The 24,534-nt window shown below is 46.7% G+C and overlaps 2 protein-coding genes and 1 pseudogene across 3 annotated transcripts in view; 1 reads left to right on the forward strand and 2 right to left on the reverse strand.

Annotated features, from left to right (window-relative positions):
• SEMA4B (semaphorin 4B) overlaps positions 1-18,703 on the reverse strand; it is a 91,471-nt gene extending 72,768 nt beyond the window's left edge. The window contains exons 1-2 of one of the 2 annotated variants that reach the window (XM_024766458.1): positions 18,620-18,703; positions 8,293-8,396 (exon numbers count right to left, since the gene is read on the reverse strand). The gene's annotated coding sequence lies outside the window, so the exon portion shown is untranslated. Of the gene's footprint in view, positions 1-8,292; positions 8,397-9,780; positions 10,085-18,619 lie in introns of those variants that run through there. The other variant, XM_024766457.1, reaches the window with a different exon arrangement.
• Positions 10,633-11,168, reverse strand: LOC112414167 (1,2-dihydroxy-3-keto-5-methylthiopentene dioxygenase pseudogene; annotated as a pseudogene).
• A 101-nt stretch (positions 18,704-18,804) lies between the features above and the next one.
• Positions 18,805-24,534, forward strand: part of IDH2 (isocitrate dehydrogenase (NADP(+)) 2) — a 21,709-nt gene continuing 15,979 nt past the window's right edge. The window contains exon 1 of the mRNA XM_024766466.1: positions 18,805-19,047. Within this exon, the coding sequence (XP_024622234.1) occupies positions 18,933-19,047 (115 nt within the window). The 5' untranslated portion in view covers positions 18,805-18,932. The remainder of the gene's footprint in view (positions 19,048-24,534) is intronic.

Here is a 24,534-nt window from a genome sequence, read left to right on the forward strand (position 1 = left end):
CACTTCTTTTTTTTTTTTTTTTTTGGCTGCATCTGGTCTTCTCTCTAGTTGCGGAGAGTGGGGGGCTACTCTCCGTTGCGGTGCGCGGGCTTCTCATTGCAGTGGCTTCTCTTGTTGCGGAGCACTGGCTCTAGGCATGCGGGCTCAGTAGTCCTGGCACGCCGGCCCTAGAGCTCGTGAGCTTCAGTAGTTGCAGCACGTGGGCTTCGGTAGTTGCAGCACATGGGCTTCAGTAGTTGGCGGCACGTGGGCTCAGTAGTTGTGGCACACGGGCTCAGCTGCTCCGCGGCCTGTGGGATCCTCGGGAACCAGGGATCGAACCCATGTCCCCTGCATTGGCAGGCGGATTCTCAACCACTGCGTCACCAGGGAAGTCCCTAGCCACTTCTTATGAGTTTTGGCAGTCTCCATCTGCTCCACATAAACAGGGCCTGAGTCCCACTCTAGCCTTTTGAGTTTCCACACTCTAGTTTTGGAGTGAGCTCCCAAATCTCACTGGTCTATACCCCAGCAAGGGTGTGAATAATGGTGGCCATTACTGATCACTTAATACTTGTCTCATCCTCCCTCAGCTCACCCTCACAACATCACCATACCAATTACAGATGATAAAGTGAGCCACAGAGAAAGTAAGCAACTCTCTCCCAAGGCAACCAGGAAAAACAAGGCGGAATCCTCTCATAACCACTACAAATAAAGAATAATCTGATAATCTGATAAAGAAATGTGATTAAGTGGTTCAATTGCCACTTCTTCATGGCACCAACCCTGACTTTAGTTTTCAACTACCAAAGGGCATCCATTTTGATGTCATTTTATTTTTCTTAGTCACATCCAATAAAACTGTGGGCTCACCGGATGTGGCCTATCCCAGGTCTTTAGGAGACTTTAATGAATAAATAAGACTGTTCTAGAGTTAATTGATCCACTGTTTCAGTTGATGTAGTGCTCCTAAATCAATTATTAATTAGGAATTGAGATTCAACTATGAAACCAACTCAGTTCAAAACCTGGGCACCTCCCATGAAAGCTAAAGCCCAGAGTCTTTAAATAACTTGTTAAAAGTTACACAGCTTGTAAGAGATGAAGACAAGATATTAACCAGGCCTGTCTGATTCCAGAGCCCCTGCTCCAGGGAGAGGCATATGATGAGTATGTTAAAAAGCAAAATTCAACTGAGTAAATTTGAAGATTTGTCTTTATTCAACGATTCATGACTTGGGTAGCCTCCCATCTGGCAAACAAAGGAGCTCCGAGGAGCTGTACAAAGGGAAGACTTTTACAGGCAAAAGGAAGCGGGGCAAGGAAGTTATTCTAGCTAAGAGTGGATTGTTTCAGGCAAGGTCACCTTCCTTTTGGGGGAGACTGGGGCTGAAACCGTGCACCTCTGGCTGGGACTTGAACCCACGTGGCCGGGATTTGAACCCGGCCAAAACTCTGATTGAGACTTTAACCCAAACGGCTGGGACTCAAACGCAGCCAAAACCCAGTCTTCCAACTGAAATCACACACCTGGTTTCAGGACTTAATGAAGCTCAGGTTCTTGATGTCTCATCACAGAGAGAATTCAGTGACAGACAAAGTGATAGGTAAGAAGTGGATTTATTTAGAGAGAAACACACTCCACAGACAGAGTCTGGGCCAGCCATCTCAGAAGGTGAGAAAGGCACCAGGGTATGGGGTTGTCAGTTTTTATTGGAGTGGGTAATTTCATAAGCTAATGAGTGGGAGGAGGATTCCAGCTATTTTAGGAAAGGGCCAGGATTTCCAGGAACTGGGCCACTGCCCACTTTTTCATACTTATGGTCAGTCTTGGAACTGTCATGGCGCCTGTAGGTGTGTCATTTAGCTTGCTGATGTGAGCTTGCTGATACTGAGGCTCAAGTTCTAGTGGAGGGACTTCCCTGGTGGCGCAGTGGTTAAGAGTCCCCCTGCCACAGCAGGGGACAAGGGTTTGAGCCCTGGTACGGGAAGATGCCACATGCCACAGAGCAACTAAGCCTGTGCGCCACAGCTACTGAGGCTGCGCTCTAGAGCCCGTGAGCCACAACTACTGAGCCCATGTGCCACAACTACTGAAGCCCGTGCGCCTAGAGCCTGTGCTCCGCAATAAGAGAAGCCACCACAGTGAGAAGCCTGTGCACCACAACGAAGAGTAGCCCCTGCCCACCCCAACTAAAGAAAGCCCTCGTGCATCAACGAAGACCCAACACAGCCAAAAATTAATTAATTAATTAATTATTTTTAAAAAGGTCTAGTGGAAATAGTCAACTTATCCGCCATCTTGGATCCATTTGGTTCTAGTCAGTTTATGTCATGTCCTCAGGCTATGTCATTCTTTCAAACCTTGTGCCCTGCCTCCTTCCCTCCTGTTTCAGGTCCTTCAGGCAGATTACCTCACTAGTGCTGACCAGGTAATTCCACATTGGCTGACTAAAGATCACATTCCTGGGAGAGGCTGAAACTGCCAATATTTATTTATTTATTTATTTAAAGTACAGTTGATTTACAATGTTGTGTTATAGGTTAGGTATTAAGTCTTGATTTGCTGATGTGGGGTTTAGCACAAGTGAATGTGAAACAGAAGGGAAGGGGACAGGGCACCTTTAAAAGAATGACATAGCCATAAGACATGACGAAAACTGGTTAGAATTAACTAGATCCAAGACGGCAGAAGATCTGACTTCCGGTAGACCTTGAGCCTCATTATATGCTCATTGTAATACATTTGCTAAATAACACACCCACAAGCACCATGACAGGTCAGAGCTAACCATAAAAGGCCAAAAAGTGGGCGGTGGCCCAATTCCTGGAAATCCCCGCCCTTTCCCCCAGCCCCCCCGAAATAGTTGGAATAATCCTCCCACTCATTAGCCTATGAAATTACCCACGCCATATTTTGGGGCCTCTCACCTTCTGAGATGGCCCACACTCTGTCTGTGGAGTGTGTTTCTCCCTAAATAAATCCACTTCTTATGTATCACTTTGTCTCTCACTGAATTCTTTCTGCCATAAGACATCAAGAAACTGAGCTTCATTAAGTCCTGAGACCAGGTGTGTGATCTCAATTAAAAGACGGTGGGTTTAAGTCCCAGTCTGAGTTGCACGGTTTCAAATCCATTTGGGGCCTGTTGTTTCCTTTTCTTTTTTCCTTCATTTATTTTGGCTGTGCTGGGTCTTAGGTGCGGCACACGGGCTTCTTAGTTGCAGCATGCGAACTCTTAGTTGCAGCATGCATGCGGGATCTAGTTCCCTGACCAGGGATCGAACCCCAGCCCCCTGCATTGGGAGCTCGGAGTCTTACCCACTGGACCACCAGGGAAGTTCCTGCTGTCTCTTTTTAGACAACTATTAGGCAGCTATTAAAAAAAAGTCTTGTAGGAGAACATTTAATGGTAGAGAAAAATGCCTGTTACGTATTAAATTAAAAATGGAGGTTAAAAAATAACTGAATTTTATCAATTCTTGGATACATACTGTTTTTCATGTTTTAACATATCTGAAATAGGGTGCATCAAAAATCAATTTCAGGACTTCCCTGGTGGTGCAGTGGTTGGGAATCCACCTGCCAATGCAGGGGACACGGGTTTGATCCCTGGTCTGGGAAGATCCACATGCCATGGAGCAACTAAGCCTGTGTGCCACAACTACTGAGCCTGCACTCCACAACTACTGAAGCCATGAGCCCTAGAGCCTGTGCTCTGCAACAAGAGAAGCCACCACAATGAGAAGCCCGCACACTGCAACAAAGAGTAGCCCCCGCTTGCCACAACTAGAGAAAGCCCGCATGCAGCAACAAAGACCCAACACAGCCAAAAGTAAAAAAAAAATTTTTAAATCAATTTCAGGAAAATTATAGATATCAAAGTGAAAGGCACAGACTTCCCTGGTGACATAGTGGTTAAAACTCTGTGCTCCCAATGCAGGGGGCCCGGGTTCAATCCCTGGTCAGGGAACTAGATCTCACATGCATGCCACAACTATGAGTTCAAATGCCACAACTAAGGAGTCCATCTGCCACAACTAAGACCCAGCACAACCAAATAAATAAATAAACACATCTTTTTAAAAAAGTGAAAGATAAAACAATAAAACTTCCAGAAGACACTATAGGGTTAAGAAAAGATTTATCAAACAGGAAATAAGACATAAACATAAAAGGTCAATAAGTTGGACTAAATTAAAATTAAGAATTTCTGTGCATCAAAATACATTTTTTTTGTGTGTGTGTGTGTGTACGCGGGCCTCTCACTGCTGTGGCCTCTCCCGTTGTGGAGCACAGGCTCTGGACACGCAGGCTCAGCGGCCATGGCTCACGGGCCCAGGCGCTGCGCGGTATGTGGGATCCTCCCGGACCGGGGCACAAACCCATGTCCCCTGCATCGGCAGGCGGACTCTCAAACACTGCGCCACCAGGGAAGCCCTCCAAATACATTTTAAATGAATGAGAAGGCAAGCCACTGAATGGAAAAAAAACAAACTTTTGCAATACATATACCCAAAAAGGGGACTCACATCAGAATGTATATTGAACTCCTACAAATCACAAACTGGCAGACAATCCAATGGAAAGAATAAGCAAAAACTTGAAGCAGGCACTTCAGAAAAGAGAATATTAAAATGGGCAATAAATATACGAAAAGGAGCTCAATTTCTTTAGTCTCCAGGGAAATGCTATTTATCAGTTTAATGCACTGACCAATTGCGCCTGAGAGACCACGGGAAAGGCAATTTAAAACCACCATGAGGGGCTTCCCTGGTGGTGCAGTGGTTGAGAGTCCGCCTGCCGATGCAGGGGACATGGGTTTGTGCCCCGGTCCGGGAAGATCCCACATGCCGTGGAGCAGCTGGGCCCGTGAGCCATGGCCGCTGAGCCTGCGCGTCCGGAGCCTGTGCTCCGCAACGGGAGAGGCCACAACAGTGAGAGGCCCGCGTACCGCAAAAACAAAACAAACAGCAACAACAACAACAACAACAAACAAACCACCATGAGAACCACTATACACCCACAAGAATGACTAAAACTGCAAAGAATGACAATGCCAACTGTTAGCAAAGATGTAAAGAAACGGAAGCTCTCATACATTGCTGGAAGAATACAAACACTCAGAAAATTGTTTGCCAGTGTCTGTTAAAGCTGAATGCTTAAGTATGTAGCCCATGACCCAGTAATTCACTCCTAAGTATCATCCAACAGAATTTCATACATATGTGCAGCAAAAGACAAGTGTCAGAACCTTCATAGAAGCATCGTTAATAATAACCCCAAACTGGAAACAACCCAAATGTCTGTCAATAGTAGAATGGATGCATAAATTGTGGCATATTCATAACATAGAGTTTTATATGGCAGAAGAATTAATAAATTACAGCTACATGCAAAAACATAGATGATTTTTTTAATTTAAAAAAATATATGTTTATTTTTAGTTAACTAATTTATTTATTTGGCTGCATCGGGTCTTAGTTGCAGCACGCGGGATCTTTTTTGCAGTGCACGGGCTTCTCTCTAGTTGTGGTGCATGGGCTCCAGAGTGCGTGGGCTCAGTAGTTGTGGCACTCGGGCTCTCTAGTTGTGGTGCGCGGGCTCTAGAGTGCGAGGGCTTAGTTGCCCTGCAGCATGTGGGATCTTAGTTCCCTGACCAGTGATCGAACCCATGTCCCCTGCATTGGAAGAAGGATTCTTAACCACTGGACCACCAGCAAAGTCCCTGGATTAATTTTATTTTTATTTTTGAAAACTTGATTTTATTTTTAAAAAATATATTTATTTATTTTATTTATTTTTGGCTGCATTGGGTCTTCGTTGCTGCGCATGGCCTTTCTCTAGCTGCAGTAAGCGGGGGCTACTCTCCGCTGTGGTGCACGGGCTTCTCATTGAGGCGGCTTCTCTTTGCTGGGAAGCACGGGCTCTAGGTACACAGGCTTCAGTAATTGTGGCTCACAGGCTCAGTACTTGTGGCTCGCGGGCTCTAGAGCATAGGCTCAGTATTTGGGGCACACGGGCTTAGCTGCTCTGCGGCATGTGGGATCTTCCTGGACCAGGGCTCGAACCCATGTCCCCTGCATTGGCAGGCGGATTCTTAGTCACTGTACCACCAGGGAAGTCCCTGGGTGAATTTTAGAAATGCAGTGTTGAGAAGAAGTAAGACAAGACAGAGTACATACTATATGATTCCATTTACAGGAAAACAAAAATAGGCAAAACCAGTCTATTTTAATAGAAGTTAAGATAGCAAAGGGAAGTTGGGAAACATAGTGCCTAGGAGGTGGTTTAAGGAGGGTCTTGGGGGTCCTGGTGATGTTACATCTCCTGATCTGGGTAGTGATTTCATCAACATTCATAAGTCGTACACTAGGGACTTCCCTGGTGGCGCAGTGGTTAAGAATCCGCCCGCCAATGCAGGGGACACGGGTTCGAGCCCTGGTCCAGGAAGATCCCACATGCCGCAGGGCAACTAAACCCGTGTGCCACAACTACTGAGCCTGCCCTCTAGGGCCCGCGAGCCACAGCTACTGAAGCCCGCCTGCCTAGAGCCCATGCTCCGCAACAAGAGACGCCACTGCAGTGAGAAGCCTGCGCACCACAACGAAGCGCAGCCCCTGTTTGCCACAGTTAAGAGAAAGCCCGCATGCAGCAACGAAGACTCAACACAGCCAAAAATAAATAAATAATAAATAAATTTATATAAAAATAAGTTGTACACTAATAACTTATGTACTTTCTGTATACACATATGTATATATTATACTTCAGCAAAAAGCTTACAAAATGAGGATAAAATTGAACAATTTGAGACAGAGATAGTTAATTACTCACAGATCTTTGTTCAAAGACCTATTCAATGATGCCCTTCAGTTAACAGGAAACTGAATTCAGCACATAGGAGTGGGAAGTAAGACACGTTGCTCAGCTAGGAAACAGGAAAACATGTGGATAAACCTATTTGAAAAAAAATGAGGGGGCTCAGAAGACCCAGTAGAACTAAAGTATGATGGAATAATAACATGGAAGATAGGAGAGGAGAAATTGGACAGAAGTCATCTAAGTTTCTCATATTTCTAAGAAAGATAAAAACAATGATGAATTTTAAACTCTGTATAGTCAAGTTAAGAATTTAATTTCTAAACGAGCAGAAATAGAATGTATAATTTCTAAACCAGTGAAGGGCATAAGGGAGAATAAAGAAGTCTGCATTGATCCAGTAGAAAACTAAAAAAGGGAGGACTTCCCTGGTGGTCCAGTGGTTAAGAATCTGTCTTCCAATGCAGGGGACACAGGTTTGATCCCTGGTCGGGGAACTAAGATCCCATATTGCGCAGGGCAACTAAGCCCGTGTGGCAACTACTGAGCCTGCGCGCCGCAATGAAAGATTCCACATGCCGCAACGAAGGTCCTGCATGCTGCAACCAAGACCCAATGCAGCCAAATAAAAATAAATTAATTAATAAAAAAAAAAAGCTAATGAGACATGACAACCAAATGCTATGCCTGAGCCTTGATTCTAGATCCCAGACCCCCTTCCCCTAATTTTTTTTTTTTAATTCCTGGTTTTCTTTTTTTTTTTTTATTTTATTCATTTTTGGCTGCGTTGAGTCTTCGTTGCTGTGCGCGGGCTTCCTCTAGTTGCAGCGAGCCCCCCACAACTAGAGAAAGCCCGGGCTTCTCATTGCAGTGGCTTCTTGTTGTGAAGCATGGGCTCTAGGGCACGCGGGCTTCAGTAGTTGTGGCACGTGGGCTCAGTAGTTGTGGCTCGCGGGCTCTAGAGCGCAGGCTCAGTAGTTGTGCTGCACGGGCTTAGTTGCCCCACGGCATGTGAGATCTTCCCGGACCAGGGGTCGAACCCGTGTCCCCTGCATTAGCAGACAGATTCTTAACCACTGCGCCACCAGGGAAATCCCCCCTTCCCAAATTTAAAGGAATTATTGGGACATCTTGGGACAATTTAATACAGACTATACATTATATAGCATTATTGTATAAATGTTAGATTTCTTGTGTGGGATAATGTGGCCCCCATTTTTGTTGAGCTCCTAGTGCCTTCCTCTAGGATAATTCTCCAACTTTTTTGGCTTTAGGACCTCTTTACACTCTGAGAAGTTGTTGAGGACTCAAAAGAGCTCTTGTTTATATAGGTTATACAAAACCCTATTTACTGAATTAAAAGTTAAGACAGAAAATTTGAAACATGTTTATATATTAATTTAAAAATAAGATTTTCCAAAATAAAAGAGTTAATGAGAAGAGTTGCTTTGTTTACATTTTTGCAACTCTCTTCATATCTGACTTACCAGAAGTAGCTGGATTCTCACATCCACTTCAGCATTTAGTCTGCTGCTGTATATTGTTTTGGTTGAGGTATATGAAGAAAATCCAGCCTCAGATTGATGTGTAGCTGGAAAAAGAAAAATGAGGAATATTTTAATAGCTTTTTCAGATGTTAGGACTATTCTCTTTTCCCCCCCCATTATCAAAGACCATTTAATTTTTAAAGATCAACAATACCAAAAGCATAAAGTGGAGTAGAAGAAAATAGTTTTTTATAAGTACAATTTAATTAAAGCTGTTTACAACTATTCTCTCCCACAGGACTTAAGCATGAATTTTAAAAGAATAAGAGATGAGGACTTCCCTGGTGGCGCAATGGTTGAGAATCCGCCTGCTGACACAGGGGACACGGGTTCGAGCCCAGGTCTGAGAAGCTCTCACATGCCACAGAGCAACTAAGCCCACGCATCACAACTGTTGAGCCTGCGCTCTAGAGCCCATGAGCCACAACTACTGAAGCCCATGTGCCTAGAGCCCGCGCGTTACAACAAGAGAAGCCACCGCAATAAGTCCTCGCACCGCTACGAAGAGTAGCCCCCTCTAGCCGCGCAACTAGAGAAAGTCCGCATGCAGCAACAAAGACCCAACGCAGCCAAAAAAAATAATAATGATAATTAGATCATTTCATTAAAAAAAAAAGAATAAGAAATGAGAAAAACAAGTACAGGGTTAGATGAGCCAGCAGGAGTCTGTGGAACTTGAGATTTCACTGCAACAGGAAGGGGACCAGAGTGCCTTTTTTTTTTTTTTAATTAAGGTGTTTTATTATTATTATTATTATTATTTGGCTGCGCTGCAGCATGTGGGATCTTAGTTCCCCGACCAGGGATCAAACTCAGGCCCACGGCAGTAAGAGCATGGAGTCCTAACCACTGGACCGCCAGGGAATTCCCAAGGCATTTACTTTAGTTTGAACGGAAAGCGGCAAGTGGCATAAGCAACAGAGAATGTGCCCCTAATAGAGAGCTCTCCCCTCCCTGCACTCCTTAGTCCAAGGTATAATTTTGGGAGAAAAAAGCATCCTGTATCTAGTTAGTTATGTTATCTACAATTACACCTCTAGTCTGTTTTCCTACACCAACCGATTCAGCAGGACTGAATTGAGTTTAACTCAATTCTGACACTATCTACCTGGAGGTAGCGTTAGATCCCACAGATTAAGGGCTTAGTCCCACAACACTGATGCCTATCACAAATCTGGGACAATTGTACTTCTGACTCAGTGGCTAAAAATTGGGGATTTACATGACCCCTTCCTCGGGTCCCATAATTTGCTAGAACGGCTCACAAAACTCAGGAAATGTTGGTTTACATTTACCAATTTATTATAAATGATACATAAAGACCACAGATAAACAGCCAGATAAGGAGGTACATAGAGTGAGGTCCAGAAGGGTCCTGAGCACAGGCGCTTCTGTCCCAGTGGAACTGAGATGCTCACAAAGGATTACCTGTGAATAGCAGAAGGCCACTCGTATCGCTCAGGAAATTCCAAGGGTTTTAGGAGCTCTATGCCAGAAACTGGGGACAAAGACCAAAATATACTTCTCTGCCACAACTTTCTTCTAAGGCAGGCATGGCATTGACTGATATCTGGTTTAAAGCCTAAAAATCGTGTCCAGATAAAGCACACAGCAGATAAGACTCTCATTCCGGTTAAAATTGAACACGTGTCTGAATCACTGATCTTGACTGAGTTAGAGCAAATGACTGTGATTTGTCCACATTTCCACAGTTGTTTCCATGTAAAAATCAGTTTTATAGCGACTTTTATTAAAAAACATTCTTTGTTTAAATAGCTATGGCTTATTTTATAAGGCTTTTCTTTCTTTTTTAAAAATTTTAATTTTTTTTATTTTTGGCTGCATTGGGTCTTCATTGCTGCGTGAGGGCTTTCTCTAGCGGCGAGCGGGTCTACTCTTCATTGCGGTGTGAGGGCTTCTCCCTGCGGTGGCTTCTCTTGCTGCAGAGCACGGGCTCTAGGTGCACAGCTTCAGTAGTTGGGGCACGTGGGCTCAGTAGTTGTGGCTCACGGGCTCTAGAGCGCAGGCTCAGTAGTTGTGGTGCAGGGGCTTCATTGCTCCGCGGCATGTGGGATCTTCCCGGAGCAGGGCTCGAACCCATGTCCCCTGCATTGACAGGCGTACTCTTAACCACTGCGCCACCAGGGAAGTCTGCCATTAAAAAACATTCTGATCAAATAATCTTGCAAAGGAGATAACCTTCAAGCCTTCAAGCTTCAAGCCTATAATATAAAAGCAAAGAGCAAATGATTTTCTGCTCAGTTATCACGTTTAGGATCTTTACAAGGAGTGTGCTAGGCCCCAGGGAGCACCCCTTGCTGTTCATGCCCAAAATTTTACGTCCTGTCCTTGAGCGTGGAAATGGTCAGCCGACTGGTTGCAGTCCACCCTGTTTCTCCCACAAACATCCACACAGCTGTCACATAGTTCTTTCCATCCAGTGTGAAGCAGTGATAAACTCCTGCAGGATGAGTTATCACGTTTCCTTTCTCCATGAAAATCTGAAGTCCTCTTTATCTCTTTCATCAAAGTATCCACTGCCATCCAAGATGTAGCAAATTTTACATCCTAGTACAAATGGTCCCAGCAAAACATCTTAACCTTTTCTTTATAATTTGGAAATTTATTTTTGCATATGTTTATTATGCCCATCCAAGAGTAGTCTAATTCTGGATCATTCTGATATTTGTCAGCTTCCAGTTAAGGACTCCAAGCTGGTGCAGCTGCTCCAGGAGGACTGGGCAGCTGGGCTCCAGGCCAGGGGGCCACCTCAGGTCATCTTGGGACTCCTCCATGTACCAGAATTCCTGCACCATGGTCTGGGCCTGGGATGGGGGCGGTGCGGTGCATCACCCGGGGCTCCCTGACCTGCATGGGTTGAGCTGGGTCGAGGCCCCAGTGGCCATTTTTTAGGGGGGCATCCCAGCTTGGGCCACTGCCCAACCCCCATTTCCCGACTGGGCGAGGCCTGACCCACGGTATTCACTTACGATAACAAAATGTACAAGTGATACTTTCTCAAAGGTTAATTGCAATGTGGAATCTGAAACAACACCAATATGCCTTTCCTACTCTGTTACATTCAAACCCCTCATATTCAAATCCATTCTGGAATAGGTCTCTTACCCATGCATAACTTTTTTTTTTTTTTTTTTTTTTCCCTTTTTAAAAATTTATTTATTTGGCTGTGTTGGGACTTCGTTTCTGTGTGAGGGCTTTCTCTAGTTGCAGCGAGCAGGGGCCACTCTTCATCGCGGTGCACGGGCCTCTCACTGTCATGACCTCTCGCTGCAGAGCACAGGCTCCAGACGCGCAGGCTCAGTAGTGACCCATGCATAACTTTTTAACATCATGCATTGGTCATTTAGAAAATACTGGCTGAGTTATGCAGATCTTCCAAAAGTTGACACATTTCATTAAACAATATGAAAAAGAATCACATTTGGTAGACCATTAATCTCATTAGAAACATCATGAAGAATTGGGAAGCTGGGACTTCCCTGGTGGTCCAGTGGTTAAGACTCCGTGCTCCCAATGCAGGGGGCCAGGGTTTGATCTCAGGTCAGGGAACTAGATCCCAAGTGCATGCCGCAACTAAGAGTCCGCATGCCGCAACTAAAGATGCCGCATACGCCGATGAAAATCCCGTGGTGCCACAACCCAGCGCAGCCAAATAAATACATAAATAAATATTAAAAAAAAAAGAATTGAGAAGCTCTCAAACTCAGGGTATATACAAGGTTTCCAAAATTTTAGTTTTCCCTTGAAAGCTCCAATAAAAAAAAATCATTGGTAACAGATAATATAAGCTATTTCCTTGAAGTGACTGGCTCATTTCATTCATTTTTGAGAAAATATCTGCCAAATATTTGAGTCCGAATGGCTTCTGCATCGGTTGTTCTTTTCAGTTGAAATGTTGTTCTGTGAAGAAAGCAGCTGCTTCAACCCACAGCTCAAATAAAGCACTCCCGCTCTTCCTCAGTGCTTTTCCAGGAGACAACCATCTTACCAGGGTCTGCAGCACAAGTGCTTTGTATGTACTTCCATTTTTATTACATAAGATATTAGAAAGATATATACCCAAGAGTTACGATTTAATCAAATTATTAATTTCTACTGCTTTATTTAGTACATCGTATTAATAGACTTAAAAAAAAAAGAGAGTGCATGATGGTGAGCAATAAAATCACTACTAGTATAGTTTGGTGCCTCTGCCATGATTCAGGGTAAGGTGTAAGCGGTTTTCCCCACCGTTGCTTTTGCGCCATTTGGGCAAATGTTAACACAGTGAGAAAGGCAAGTGACTTCTTAGCATTACGAAAATTATTTAGATCTCGTGGTGCCCCTCCTCCCCCAGGGTCCGAGGACCACACTTTGAGAACCGTCGGTTGCTCTAGATCGCAGCATCTTGTCCTAACCTCCACCTAACTTTATATTCATTAAGTTCTGATCTTTCGTCCTTCTGAGTCCATAAAAACAGCCCAGCAGCCTCCTCTCGAGCACCTGGGGCGGCTGCTTCCAGCGGGAGCCAGAGCTGCGGGGCGTGGCCAGCGCCCCACCGCAGCTGGTACCCGAGGGGGCCTCACCCCTCTTTCCCTTACCTCACTTCCTCTTCCCCTCCCCCAGCCCCTTTAACCCTTCGTTTTCCCCAAAGACGGAAAGAACGCGAGAGGAAATGCCTCAATTTAAAAGAAGCCACCAGAGTGAATGGTGCTGGGACAGGGGACACTCTGCACAGCACATAAACGACTGTGACCGTTTGTTTCAAAAAAAAAAATCTATCTACCTATCTATATCTATATATATCTTGATTGTTCTTTTTCTGGTTACAAAAGTAATAGATGCTTTTGTTATATAATGTTCAACCCCCACAGAATTGCATAAAGTAGAAATTGAGTCTCCCACTATACCCCACTCCCATACCCTCTTAGGTTTCTGTGCCTTTAATTTTTCATATATATGTATGTATGTATGTTAAGATATATCTCTGCAACTTTCTATTTTCACTTAATATATCACAATGCATTTTTCTTTTTCTTTTTTATTTGAGTCTTAACCATGCAGAGTCTTAACCACTGGACCGCCAGGGAAGTCCCCCAATGCATTTTCTATATCAGCAAATATTTACCTCATTCTTAATGACAATGGACATTTAGGTCATTCCCAATTTTTCCCTATTACAAACAGTGCTGCAGTGAACACCTTGCACTTATGTGTCTGTACAATTTGGTAAGTATTTCTATGCTGTCAGTCTCTCAGAGTGGAATTTCCAGATGAAGAGTTACGTGCACTTTATAATAGGATGGATGGTACTAAATTGCCTTCCAAAGAGATTGTACTAACCAACACTCCATCCAGCCACAGCAACGATATTTTGAAATGATCTGTTCATATCTCCATCTTCCGGATACCCTCACTGGACTCCAGTCCTCTCAGGAATAGAATGTGCCCTCTTGTCCATCTGTGGGTCACACCTGTCATGTCGTAGGAGCTCAGTAAACTGGTGTGGAGTGGATGTGAATGAACAGATAACATTAACACTATGGCCGGGCTTCTCCTATGTGTGCCAGGCACCATTCAAAGCAACTTATCTGCATGAATTTATTTAATCCTAGTAACTGCTAGGAGTAGGGATTTTTATTATCTCCATTTGCAGTTGAAGAAACTGAGGCTCAGAGAAGTTAAGTGACTTGCCCAGGCATGAGACAATCACGACAAAAGACTTCCACGGGACTTTCCTGGTGGTCCAGAGGTTAAGACTCCGCCCTTCCACTGTAGGGGGTGCGGGTTCCATCCCTGGTCCGGGAACTAAGATCCCTTATGCCATGCGGCCAAAAAACTTAAAAAAAAAAAAAAAAAAAAGACTTCCACAAACAGGAAGAAAGCTTTATATTCTGGGAATCTGTTACCAAGATGGTAATGTTGCTTCTAGTTCTTTTTAATCCCTTTCAATCATTTCCCCTTCCTCTAACTTTGGATGTCTAGTTTTATTAGGAATCTTGAGGATTAATTAACTTATGCAACCTAAGAGAAAATTTCACAAAATTTAATGAAGTTTTATTTATTTATTTGGCCATGCATGTAGGATCTTGGTTCCCTGACCAGCGATTGAACCCATGCCCCCTGCAGTGGAAGTGCGGAGTACTAACCACTGGACCACCAGGGAATACCCTAAATAGTGTTTTAAAATCTTCCAAATTTGTTTCTGGACCCCACCTATTACTGTCCATAGATTTATTTTACAAAGTTAAAATCAGAGTAGTAGGGTTTCCCTGGTGGTGCAGTGGTTAAGAATCTGCCTGCCAATACAGGGGACACGATTCGAGCCCTGGCCCGGGAAAAACCCACATGCCGCAGAGCAACTAAATCCATGCACCACAACTACTAAGGCTGCACTCTAGAGCCTGCGAGCCACAACTACTGAGCCCACGTACCACAACTACTGAAGCCCACGCGCCTAGAGCCCATGCTCCACAACAAGAGAAGCCACCGCAATGAGAAGCCCGCGCACTGCAATGAAGACCCAACGCAGCCAAAAATAAATAAATAAAATAAATAAATTTATTCAAAAAAAAATCTGAGTAGTAGTTTGTGTTCTTTTATTGGGGGGGGTCTGTTTACCTTTCATGATGATTCAAGTGTAAATGAATGCTATACCCCGCCTTTATCCCCACCCCCAGTGCAGGCTTGAGAAGGTGAATTTGTACTTGGCCTTCAAGGATGAGCTGGGTCTGGCAATGCGGAGTGGAAAGAACCCACTTGATGGAAGGAAGGGACAGTGCAACTGCTCAGAGTCAAGGACTACTCAGGGGAATGGCTAAATTTAGGGTTCTTGTGGAGAGGGAATAGTAACTGTGGGGGGTAGGTGAAGGCCATGAAATGTTATAAGCTATTCAGATTTTATTGTATCAGGCAGTGGAGAGCTACTTCACTATCTGAGCTGTGGAGTGACTGCTCAGGGCTGTGCTTCAGGGTGACAGCGCTGGAAGTGGCGGGGAGGGCTGATAGGAGGGGGAGGGAGCACAGACTGACTATTGGCAGGGAAATCAGTTTAGAGATGACCATAAATAGCTCTGCTATCAACGCCTCCCCCTCAACCTTCCTCCCTCCCATCTTCTGATTTCTAATAATGGCATCACCATTCTCCCAGCCCCAGGGATGGAAGTCTGAGTCACTGTGACTCCTCCCCCGTCCAGCTAGCTGCAGTTCCTGCATATGCCATCTCTACACCGCCTCTGCACTCTTGCACCTTCTTGAGGGTCCTGCCAGGACCCTGTGTCAAGTTTCTCTGGTTCAAGAACCCTGGCCTCCCTTCCCCAGGCCTGATTCTCCACTGTCTGACATCCCCTCACTGTTGTGCCAGATGTTACCAGATGTTACTCCCTGCCTACAAACATAGCATGAAACTAATGTCCTGGTGTGTCCACCTGGGTGAAGTGCAAGGCCCTCACTCTACTTGTGTCTGCATGGTCAGCCTCCTTCCACATCGTAAAGATCCGTGAGAACACACTTGATGGATGTTCCTGCCCTGAGCTCATCAGGGTCTCCCCCATCAGAGGTGATTTTCTCTTTGCCAGATGCCTAATGTGTCATCTAAACTCCTCCTGGGACACTTTCCCCTTGTGCCTGGTTTGTGGTGATTTGTGGTTCCCAGAGGGTAGAGACTGAGTGATATGCATTTCTGTGCCTCCACGGGGAACTTGCACATGACCTAGACTCAATAACTAATTGAGGTTTGATTTAAAATATGTAAGGGGACTTCCCTGGCAGGCCAGTGGTCAAGACTCCGTGCTTCCAATGCAGGGGGCGTGGGTTCAATCCCTGGTCAGGGAACTAAGATCCGACATTCTGTGTGTGGCCAAAAATTATAAATAAATAAATAAATAAAATCTGTAAGGGTGAGAGTTTCCAAATCTGCTGACCCCAAAGGAGGATATAAGCACCTTTCCTTTAAATATCACCTTTCTCTGAGGTGGCTTACAGGGCCAGCAGTTATCACCACAAAAAATTCCAAAGAAGTACAATAAATAGGGGCTCTGGGTCCTATTTTTTCTCCTTAAAAGAATGATGGACTATTAGCCAGGTATATGAGTATGAACTAGAGTTCTGCTACTTCCTAGCTGTGTGACTTTGAGCAAGTGTCCTAACCTCTCTGAGCCAATGGAGCTGATATCAGCTGCCTCACCAAATAGATACTGCATGAGGAAGGCTGGCATGGAGCTGGAGCCCTGGGACGTGGGCTGTGAGAGCAGTTTAATCTGAAGATTTTGCCTTGACTGTCCTGGGCTGCTGCCGTGCTTGCAAAGGACCCATGTGCTCCCACCCTGATCCCTCTGCAGGTGAAGGCCAGACTCTGGAACACACTGAGGCTCTAGTATTGCCTCTTGCCAGGCCTCTGACACCTTGGTCCACCATACAGAGAAACAAATGAGCCCCTGGGGGTGGAGAGCAATTTCTTTATGACCATTTCAGAAGTGGCAGTATAGGTAGTTGTCATACATAACAGAATCTGATTGTTTGGGCCAAAAGGAGCCTGGGGGAGCAGTCATCCTCCCAGTTTATAGGTATAGACACTGAGGCCCTGGTGCCTGATAACACTAGGATGGCATGAAAGCCAAATACCAGAGGCTTCCATGGTCTCTGCTGTGTTTTTTTTTTTTTTTTTAATGTTTTGTCTTATTTTGTTTTTTGGCTGTGTTGGGTCTTCGTTGCCGCATGCGGGTTTTCTCTAGTTGTAGCAAGCGGGGACTACTCTTCATTGCAGTGTGTGGGCTTCTCATTGTGGTGGCTTCTCTTATTGTGGAGCATGGGCTCTAGGTGCACGAGCTTCAGTAGTTGTGGCATATGGGCTCAGTAGCTGTGGCTTGAAGACTCTAGAGCACAGGCTTACTAGTTGTGACACATGGGCTTAGTTGCTCCATAGCATGTGGGATCTTCCCAGACCAGGGATCGAACCCGCGTCCCCTGCATTGGCAGGCGGATTCTTAACCACTGCACCACCAGGGAAGTCCCTCTGCTTGTGTTTTGAGCAAGAGAATTGGAACAGAATGAAAGGGATAATGGGTCACTCTAGGACATTCTGGTTCAAGGTTAGGCCTTTGAATGAGGTCTCAGACTTTGGGGGTGGCCCCAGAACAGCCTCCCCTTAGGCCCAGTCTACTAGATCTCTGGGCCAAAGTAGTAGCTTTGCCTGGCTGAGACAGAGAGAAGGAAGCTTTGAAGTCACTAAGCTTTGAAGTCACTTTCCTGGCCCAGCTCCATCTGTCAATGTTGACTCTGAGGCAATGAAGGGGAGAGCTGGGAACACAGGGCAGAAAGAGGGGGCTAGCATTCGAGTGGGTTGGTGTAGCTGGGAAAGTGGGGGCTGGGGTCAGATTTTTCTAAATAAAACCCAGCCCCAACTGGTATCTCATTTCAAGAAGATGAGTGAAGAGAGAGCGAGAGACTTTGGTTGTTTACAGCAGAACCAATCAGTATTGTCTTTTGTATGAAAGCAGGCAAAAAACGGAACCGTTTGCCTGAGTACTGTCTGACAAGCATCGTTGGTTGTCGTTGAGCACAGGGTGTGTCCCAAGTCTTTAACATAACGTTATTTCACCCAAGTCTCCTGACAGCCCTGTTGCTGTTATAGTTCCCATCTCGGAAAGGAGGAAACAGACTCTGGCTATGCTTAATGACTTCGAGGACTAGCAGCTTGACCTTCTGGTGAGAAGCTGAGGAATTTCAACTCTTTTTTTTTTTTTTTGCGGCACGTGGGCCTTTCACTGTCGTGGCCTCTCCCGTGGCGGAGCACAGGCTCCGGACGCGCAGGCTCAGCGGCCATGGCTCACGGGCCTAGCCTCTCCGCGGCATGTGGGATCTTCCCGGGCCGGGGCACGAACCCGTGTCCCCTACATCGGCAGGCGGACTCTCAACCACTGCGCCACGAGGGAAGCTCGGGATTTCAACTCTTGACTCGCGTCAGTCTACCTAACGCGTGGAGGGGATAGGAGGATCTGAGAGCGAATTTGAGGAGACCCGAGGTGACCACGGTCTTAGTTCAAGAACACGGAACGCGCACTGGTTAAATGCGCCTTGGAGTTTCAGCCCAGCCAACGCGAAGGACGCAGGAGTTTGTTCAGATTTGCCTTTTGGGGCTTAAGCTGATGTGTCTGCAGTTGACACTCTGGTTTAAATAGGGCATCCTGGAGAGTGGGTTTTTCCTCGCTAACGGCTCCCCTAACCCTCCAGTTCCCACCCCCAGCTCCCGGGTCTCGGTGGGTCTCACCACTCTCTCGCCTCAGTAGCGCTGAGCTTTCCGCGTTGCCCAGAGAAGCGCGCGCCGGGCGCGAGGGCGGGGTCCGGGCTGGTGCAGGGCCCAAGGAGGAGTCCGGCCCCTGCCGGCCCCGCCTCCTCCCGGCGAGGCCCAATAGGGTGGCGGGCCCCGGCAGTCCCGCCCCGGCCCTGTCCGCTCAGCCCGCGCTTGGCAGGCCTAGGTAGCCCGCCGCCAGGCAGCTGGGAGCAGTGGCCGGCGCTAGGATTTCGCCTACCCCGGTTCGTTCGCTCGCTCGCCAGCCAGTCCGACCCCTCACCCGCTCGGGATGGCTGGTTACCTGCGGGTTGTACGCTTGCTCTGTAGAGCCTCCGGTTCCGGGCCGGCCTGGGCGCCGGCAGCCTTGACAGCCCCCAACTTGCAAGAGCAGCCGCGGCGCCACTGTGAGTGCCACGAGGAGGGTCCGGGCGGGGTGCGCGCCTGGCACCGCGACGTGGCGTCCTTCCGGGCGGGGACCAGCGAGCGCGACCCGGGACGCTCGCGAGCCGGGGATGGCGGGGTAGGGCACACAAAGAGCCGGCGGACGGGGACGTGCTCCCCTGCCCCACCTTCCAGGCCGTGCCAGTCGCGGGGGGCGGGGGGAGGACTTGAAGGAAGGTGGCAACTGGTGGCCCGGGCGATGCCGGCCCTGCTGCCCTGCGCCCCCAGACTTTGCTGCAGGGGGTGCGGGGGGTATCCCGGGCTCGGAGGGTATTCTGCCCGTCCTGCGACCCTGGAGGGAGACAAAGCAACCGAGTGGGTACTGGAGCGCCTGGCCCGCTCCACGCGAGTGAGGTAGGGTCCCGGCGCGGTCCCTGCTAGGACAAAGGAGGGGAAGGAGGAGGTATCCACTTCCCCTGCCTTCTCACCCGGGCGCGCAGTGATCCCTCCTCGCTGTCAGGCCCTCGTCAGCTATTTTTGGAGCCTTTTACGCGACAGTTGGAGGAGTCTCCTTTTTATTTTCGTTTTGGACGCCCCCATTCTCCTTGTCGACCCACTTGAAGCTCCATCCTGGGGCCTCTCCTTGGCTTGACCTGTCTCTTCTCGCCAGCCCGCTCCTGAGCTGCTCCTTGGCCCTGCCGCGCTCACCCGACTGGGGAGACCCGGCAGCTGCGCCAAAATGTCACTTTCCCAAATTGTTCGTCACAGCTTCTGTGATACCCTTAGTTTCCTGCTTAGGAGAGAAAACAATAGTCTTAATAAGCAGGGCATAATAAGCAAGAGTTAGCCTGAACTTCCACTACCAAGGCAGGCTGCCAGGTCTGGCATTGGTCGGCCCCCTGGCTCTCCATCGCCAGCTACAAGAGACAGGGAACGATGTAGGTCCCTTGGCTCTGTCGAAAGCCTGTTGCCACGGAAACCCCTATCCTGACCTGGCCAGCAGCTCCCTGGAGTGAGGAGGAGGGGATGGGGCCCAGGCAAGCTGGTCTTACTGCTAGAGTAGGTAATCTTTAACCTAGTGTGGGAGCAGCTGACCAGAGCTGAGAAGAGCCCCAGCACCCCACCTCCCCTTTGAAGGAGAAAGGGGCATTTCTGTTTTTCTACTCATGGGATTTATCTCTAAGGAGTCGGCCCTGCAACTCGAGGTTCTCAGTGTCCCCAGGTCCCAAAAAAGTTTCCCATATGGCACCACCTTCAGCAAAAGATGGTGGAAGTTAGATACATTTTCCAATTCTCCCCTTTTTTTTTCTGCACTGATGGTAAAAAAAGAAACAAAAAACCCCACACAAACAAGAAAAGCCCCTTTGAGGCCTGAATTTTGATAACACATGAAAAGAGCAGTCAGTTTCAGGTCCTTCCAGAAGCCCCCAAGTGGGGTTGGTTATTAATGAGGAGAACTTGGTTGGACATGAGACTGTACAATTGTGACCTCTGCTAGCTTGTTACTTGGCAACACTGCTGGAGACAGAATACTTGGCATTCCCCTTGATGACAAGGAAAGAATATGCTTTGACTAAAATACTTCTGTGTTTTTGCTGCCAGGTAATTCCCACATGTGTCTCCTTCTAGTTTTGCAACTCATAGGCCTCCAGCGACTGCTGGTGGTTGTTCTGATTAAGTTAGTTTGGGGAAGTGAGGGAGACTGCTCAGTGGGAAAATTATCTATCCTTCCTTGGCTCAACTCCTAGTCTGGGAACTTCTTCATTTCCTCACCCTGTCCCTTAACTTTTCAGATCTTGGTGATTTGCCTGCACTCTTAGATTCCAGAGAAAATTATTTAATGATTGTTCAGTTTTGCAGACCCACCAGTAGGGTTGTGTGTTCTCCACTGAGCCTTGTTTCATCCACATCAGATAAGACCACAGCTATCCCATCAGAGCTATTTTTGGGTAGTCGTGTTTAGGCCCAGTAGGTTTTGAGGAAAAGCCTCTAGAAAGGCTTGGGGCCTGCCTCCAGATCCTTTGTGTGAGGCTGAGGCCTCTTTCACTGATTCCAGGATGGGGTGCTGGACACTGCTGTCTGATTACTGGAAGCCAACCTCTGTGGCCTGCCCTGGACTCTACACTTCTGTAAACCATGTTTAAAATGCCAGCGGATTGCAAATATTAACACATGATAAACTGTGAGCTACTCCTGGTGCAGTTTTGTGGTGAGGACTCACTGGCCTCTGTGTGGTAATGCATCCCTGGATGGGGGAGGGGAGGGAGTACTTTTCATCCAAAGAGGAGGTTATGGCAGAGCAGTCCTTACCACAGATTGAATTGACCATAACTTGACATTCATTCATGGATTCAACAAATATTGTGCTTCTACTATGTGCCAAGCACTGTGCCAGGGACACTCTGGGGACAGAGCTGGGAATAAGAGACAAAGATTTCTGCCCTATGGAACTTAAATTCTAATGTGGGGACGGACAGTAGACAAGAGCTAAGGAGAACAAATAAGCAAGGAAGGTGTGGATGAAAGTTTGGGTAGGGCTGCCAGAAAAGACCCCACTGAATGCAGTACTGAGGGAGTGAGGGAAGCAGGCCATTTAGAGTTCAGGGGAAGAGAGGACTGCAGGTGCCAAGGTCACGATGCAGGAGGGCACCTTTGCTTGTTGGAGAAGCAGAAAGTAAGGCTGGCTCAGAGTGCAGAAGGCGAGTGATGGGACATGAGGTCAGGCAGTGGAGGTCATGGGGGGCTTATAGGCCATTTTTGAGGATTTTGGCCTTCTCTGAGTGAAAGAGGCGGCTTTGCAGGGTTTTGAGAGGAGTGTTGTGACCTGATTTACATTTTAACAGGAGCATTCTGGCTTCAGGGACCTGGTAGGAGGCCTTAGTCAGAATCAGGCAAGAGAGCATGGTGGCTTTGACCGTGGTGGCGGTACTGGGGTGGGTGGATTCTGGATGAATTTTTTTTTTTTTTTGCGGTACGCGGGCCTCTCACTGTTGTGGCCTCTCCCATTGCGGAGCACAGGCTCTGGACGCGCAAGGCTCAGCGGCCGTGGCTCACGGGCCCAGCCGCTCCGCGGCACATGAGATCTTCCCAGACCGGGGCACGAACCCGTGTCCCCTGCATCGGCAGGCGGACCCCCAACCACCGCGCCACCAGGGAAGCCCTCTGGATGAATTTTGACGGAAGAGCCAGTAGAGTTTTTTTGATGGTTTTGATGTGGGTGTGAGAGAAAGGGAGGAGTGAAGGATGACACCAAAGAAAATACTAGAGCCTCTTCCAGAACTGCTGCCCTGCCTTCTTGAGCCCTCTGGAATTGGGGGCTTCCCCCTACATTCTTCTGGGCCATGCTGGCTGAGCAGCCTCTCTTCTGCTGACAGCAGCATGGGTAGGAATGTGATGAAAGCAGTTCAGTTAAGTAGACAGGGGGGTGAAGGGGTGACTGTCTTGGGAGGAACCTCTAGCCTGGAGGCTAGGTCTACTTACTTGAGCAGCAAGTAGATACTGAAACAGGGATGGTTTTGTTGTTTTTGTTTTTTAATGTTTATATATTTGGTGGTGCCGGGTCTTAATTGTGGCAGGCGGGCTCCTTAGTTGCGGTTCCAGGGCTCCTTAGTTGCGGCATGCAGGCTCCTTAGTTGTGGCATGCAAACTCTTAGTCACAGCATGCATGTGGGATCTAGTTCCCTGACCAGGGATCAAACCTGGGCCCCCTGCATTGGGAGCGTGGAGTCTTATCCACTGCATCACCAGGGAAGTCCCTGGGGATGGGTTTTGAAATCCTTACTTGGTATTCGGTGCTAGGAGTTGGCCTAATGGGCTTCTTGTGACTGATATAATTCCATCCCACACCCTGGCCAAGAGGACAGTGTTTGTGCAGCCTGTCATCTGAAGAGATCATGGCGGCTGTCCCTAGTAGGCCTTCAGGGAGGCCCAGCCACTGTTCTTTGAATTTCAGGTAACCTGTCACCTCTTGTCTCCCAGAGAGGGGCAGACGGTGTGGATATCTCCACCATAGTGGCTAAACAACAGACATGGTCTCAAACTCCGATGCCTTGGGGCACTCTGGAGGGCACGTGGCAGGCCTGGAATGGAGCGAGAGGCTGTCCTCATACCAGCCCATCCTTCATCCTTGCCAGGAGTGAGCGTGGGCTCAGTGGGACGAAGCGACTCATTCTTCAAGAGGGACTGGATTTTTATGTAAAATCTTCTCGGTTTTTTTTTTTCTTTTGGTGGGGGGACTGGTTTAAATTAAACATTAAAGAATTTTTTAATTTCTTATTTTTTATTGTGGTAAAAAATGCATAACAAAAATTTCCATCTTAATCATTTTTATGTGTGCAGTTCAGCAGTGTAAAATACATTCACACTGTTGTTCAATGATCTCCGCAGCTTTTTCATCTTGCAGAACTGAAACTCTGTACCCATTAAACAACTACCCTTCCTCCTCTCCCCCCAGCCCCTGGAAACCACCATTCTTCTTTCTGTTTCTATAATTTTGACCACTCTAGGTACCTCATATAAGTGGAATCAGACAGTATTTGGTTTTTTGTGACTGGTTTGTTTCACTTAGCAGAATTCCCTCACGGTTCTTCCATGTTGTAGAGTGTGTCAGCATTCCTTCCTTTTTAAGGCTGAATAAGATCCCATTGTCTGTATATAGCACATTAAAAAAAATATTCAAGTTAAAATCTATTGACCTTCTGAGTAAGGTATAGGAATTGTGAAAAGCTTAGGTGATATAGTTATTAAATCCTTACATATTTAATACTGTTTCTAATTTATCATGAGTTATTTCCCAAAAATGTTAATCACAGCTGGATTGAAAAAGTATTTGGGTAATACATAAAGTGTCCATAGGAGCAAGCACCTTAAGTTTTTATCATATGCTGATAGAGAATTGTTTTAGGTGTTACAGCTTATGAGGTCCACAGTTTGACTGAATGGGTTAAATAAGTCTCTGTTGCTGTTTAACTGCATTGTAATTACCAAAAGTAATAATGCATGTAATTAAAAATAACAGAAGCTTTTTTAATTAAAAGATCTTCTGCTCAAAAAAACAAACAAACAAAGTATTTGGAAAAGGTGGTGATGTTGTTTATATAAGTATACCACATTATAAGTCTACTGGTGATCCAAGGGGAATTTGTCTCTGTGGAGTTTGAAGCAAAAGAACAAGCGGCAAAAGCTATTGAGGTAGGTCCAGATCCATCACTAAAACATGGAAGCACTTCCTTTTTTAGTTTCAAAGCAAGTACATCCATGTTGAAGTGGTGGGCAGCCCAGTTTTGGAAAAAAAATTTGGAATCATGAACATAGTTTAACTTTTTGGAGGAAAGTTTTTCTTAAACTTCCTGGGTTAGTTCCCAGAGTCCTATTCTCCTCTTGAAGGTTCATATCACATTTTGTTTATCCATTCATCTGTTGGTGGACACTTGGGTTGCTTCCACATCTTGGCTATTGTGAATAATTGTTATGAACATGGGTATACAAATATATATATATATATTTTTTTT

Source organism: Neophocaena asiaeorientalis, unplaced genomic scaffold (genome assembly GCF_003031525.2).
Source record: "Neophocaena asiaeorientalis asiaeorientalis breed wild unplaced genomic scaffold, Neophocaena_asiaeorientalis_V1.1 scaffold346, whole genome shotgun sequence".
NCBI classification, from domain to species: Eukaryota; Metazoa; Chordata; class Mammalia; order Artiodactyla; family Phocoenidae; genus Neophocaena; species Neophocaena asiaeorientalis.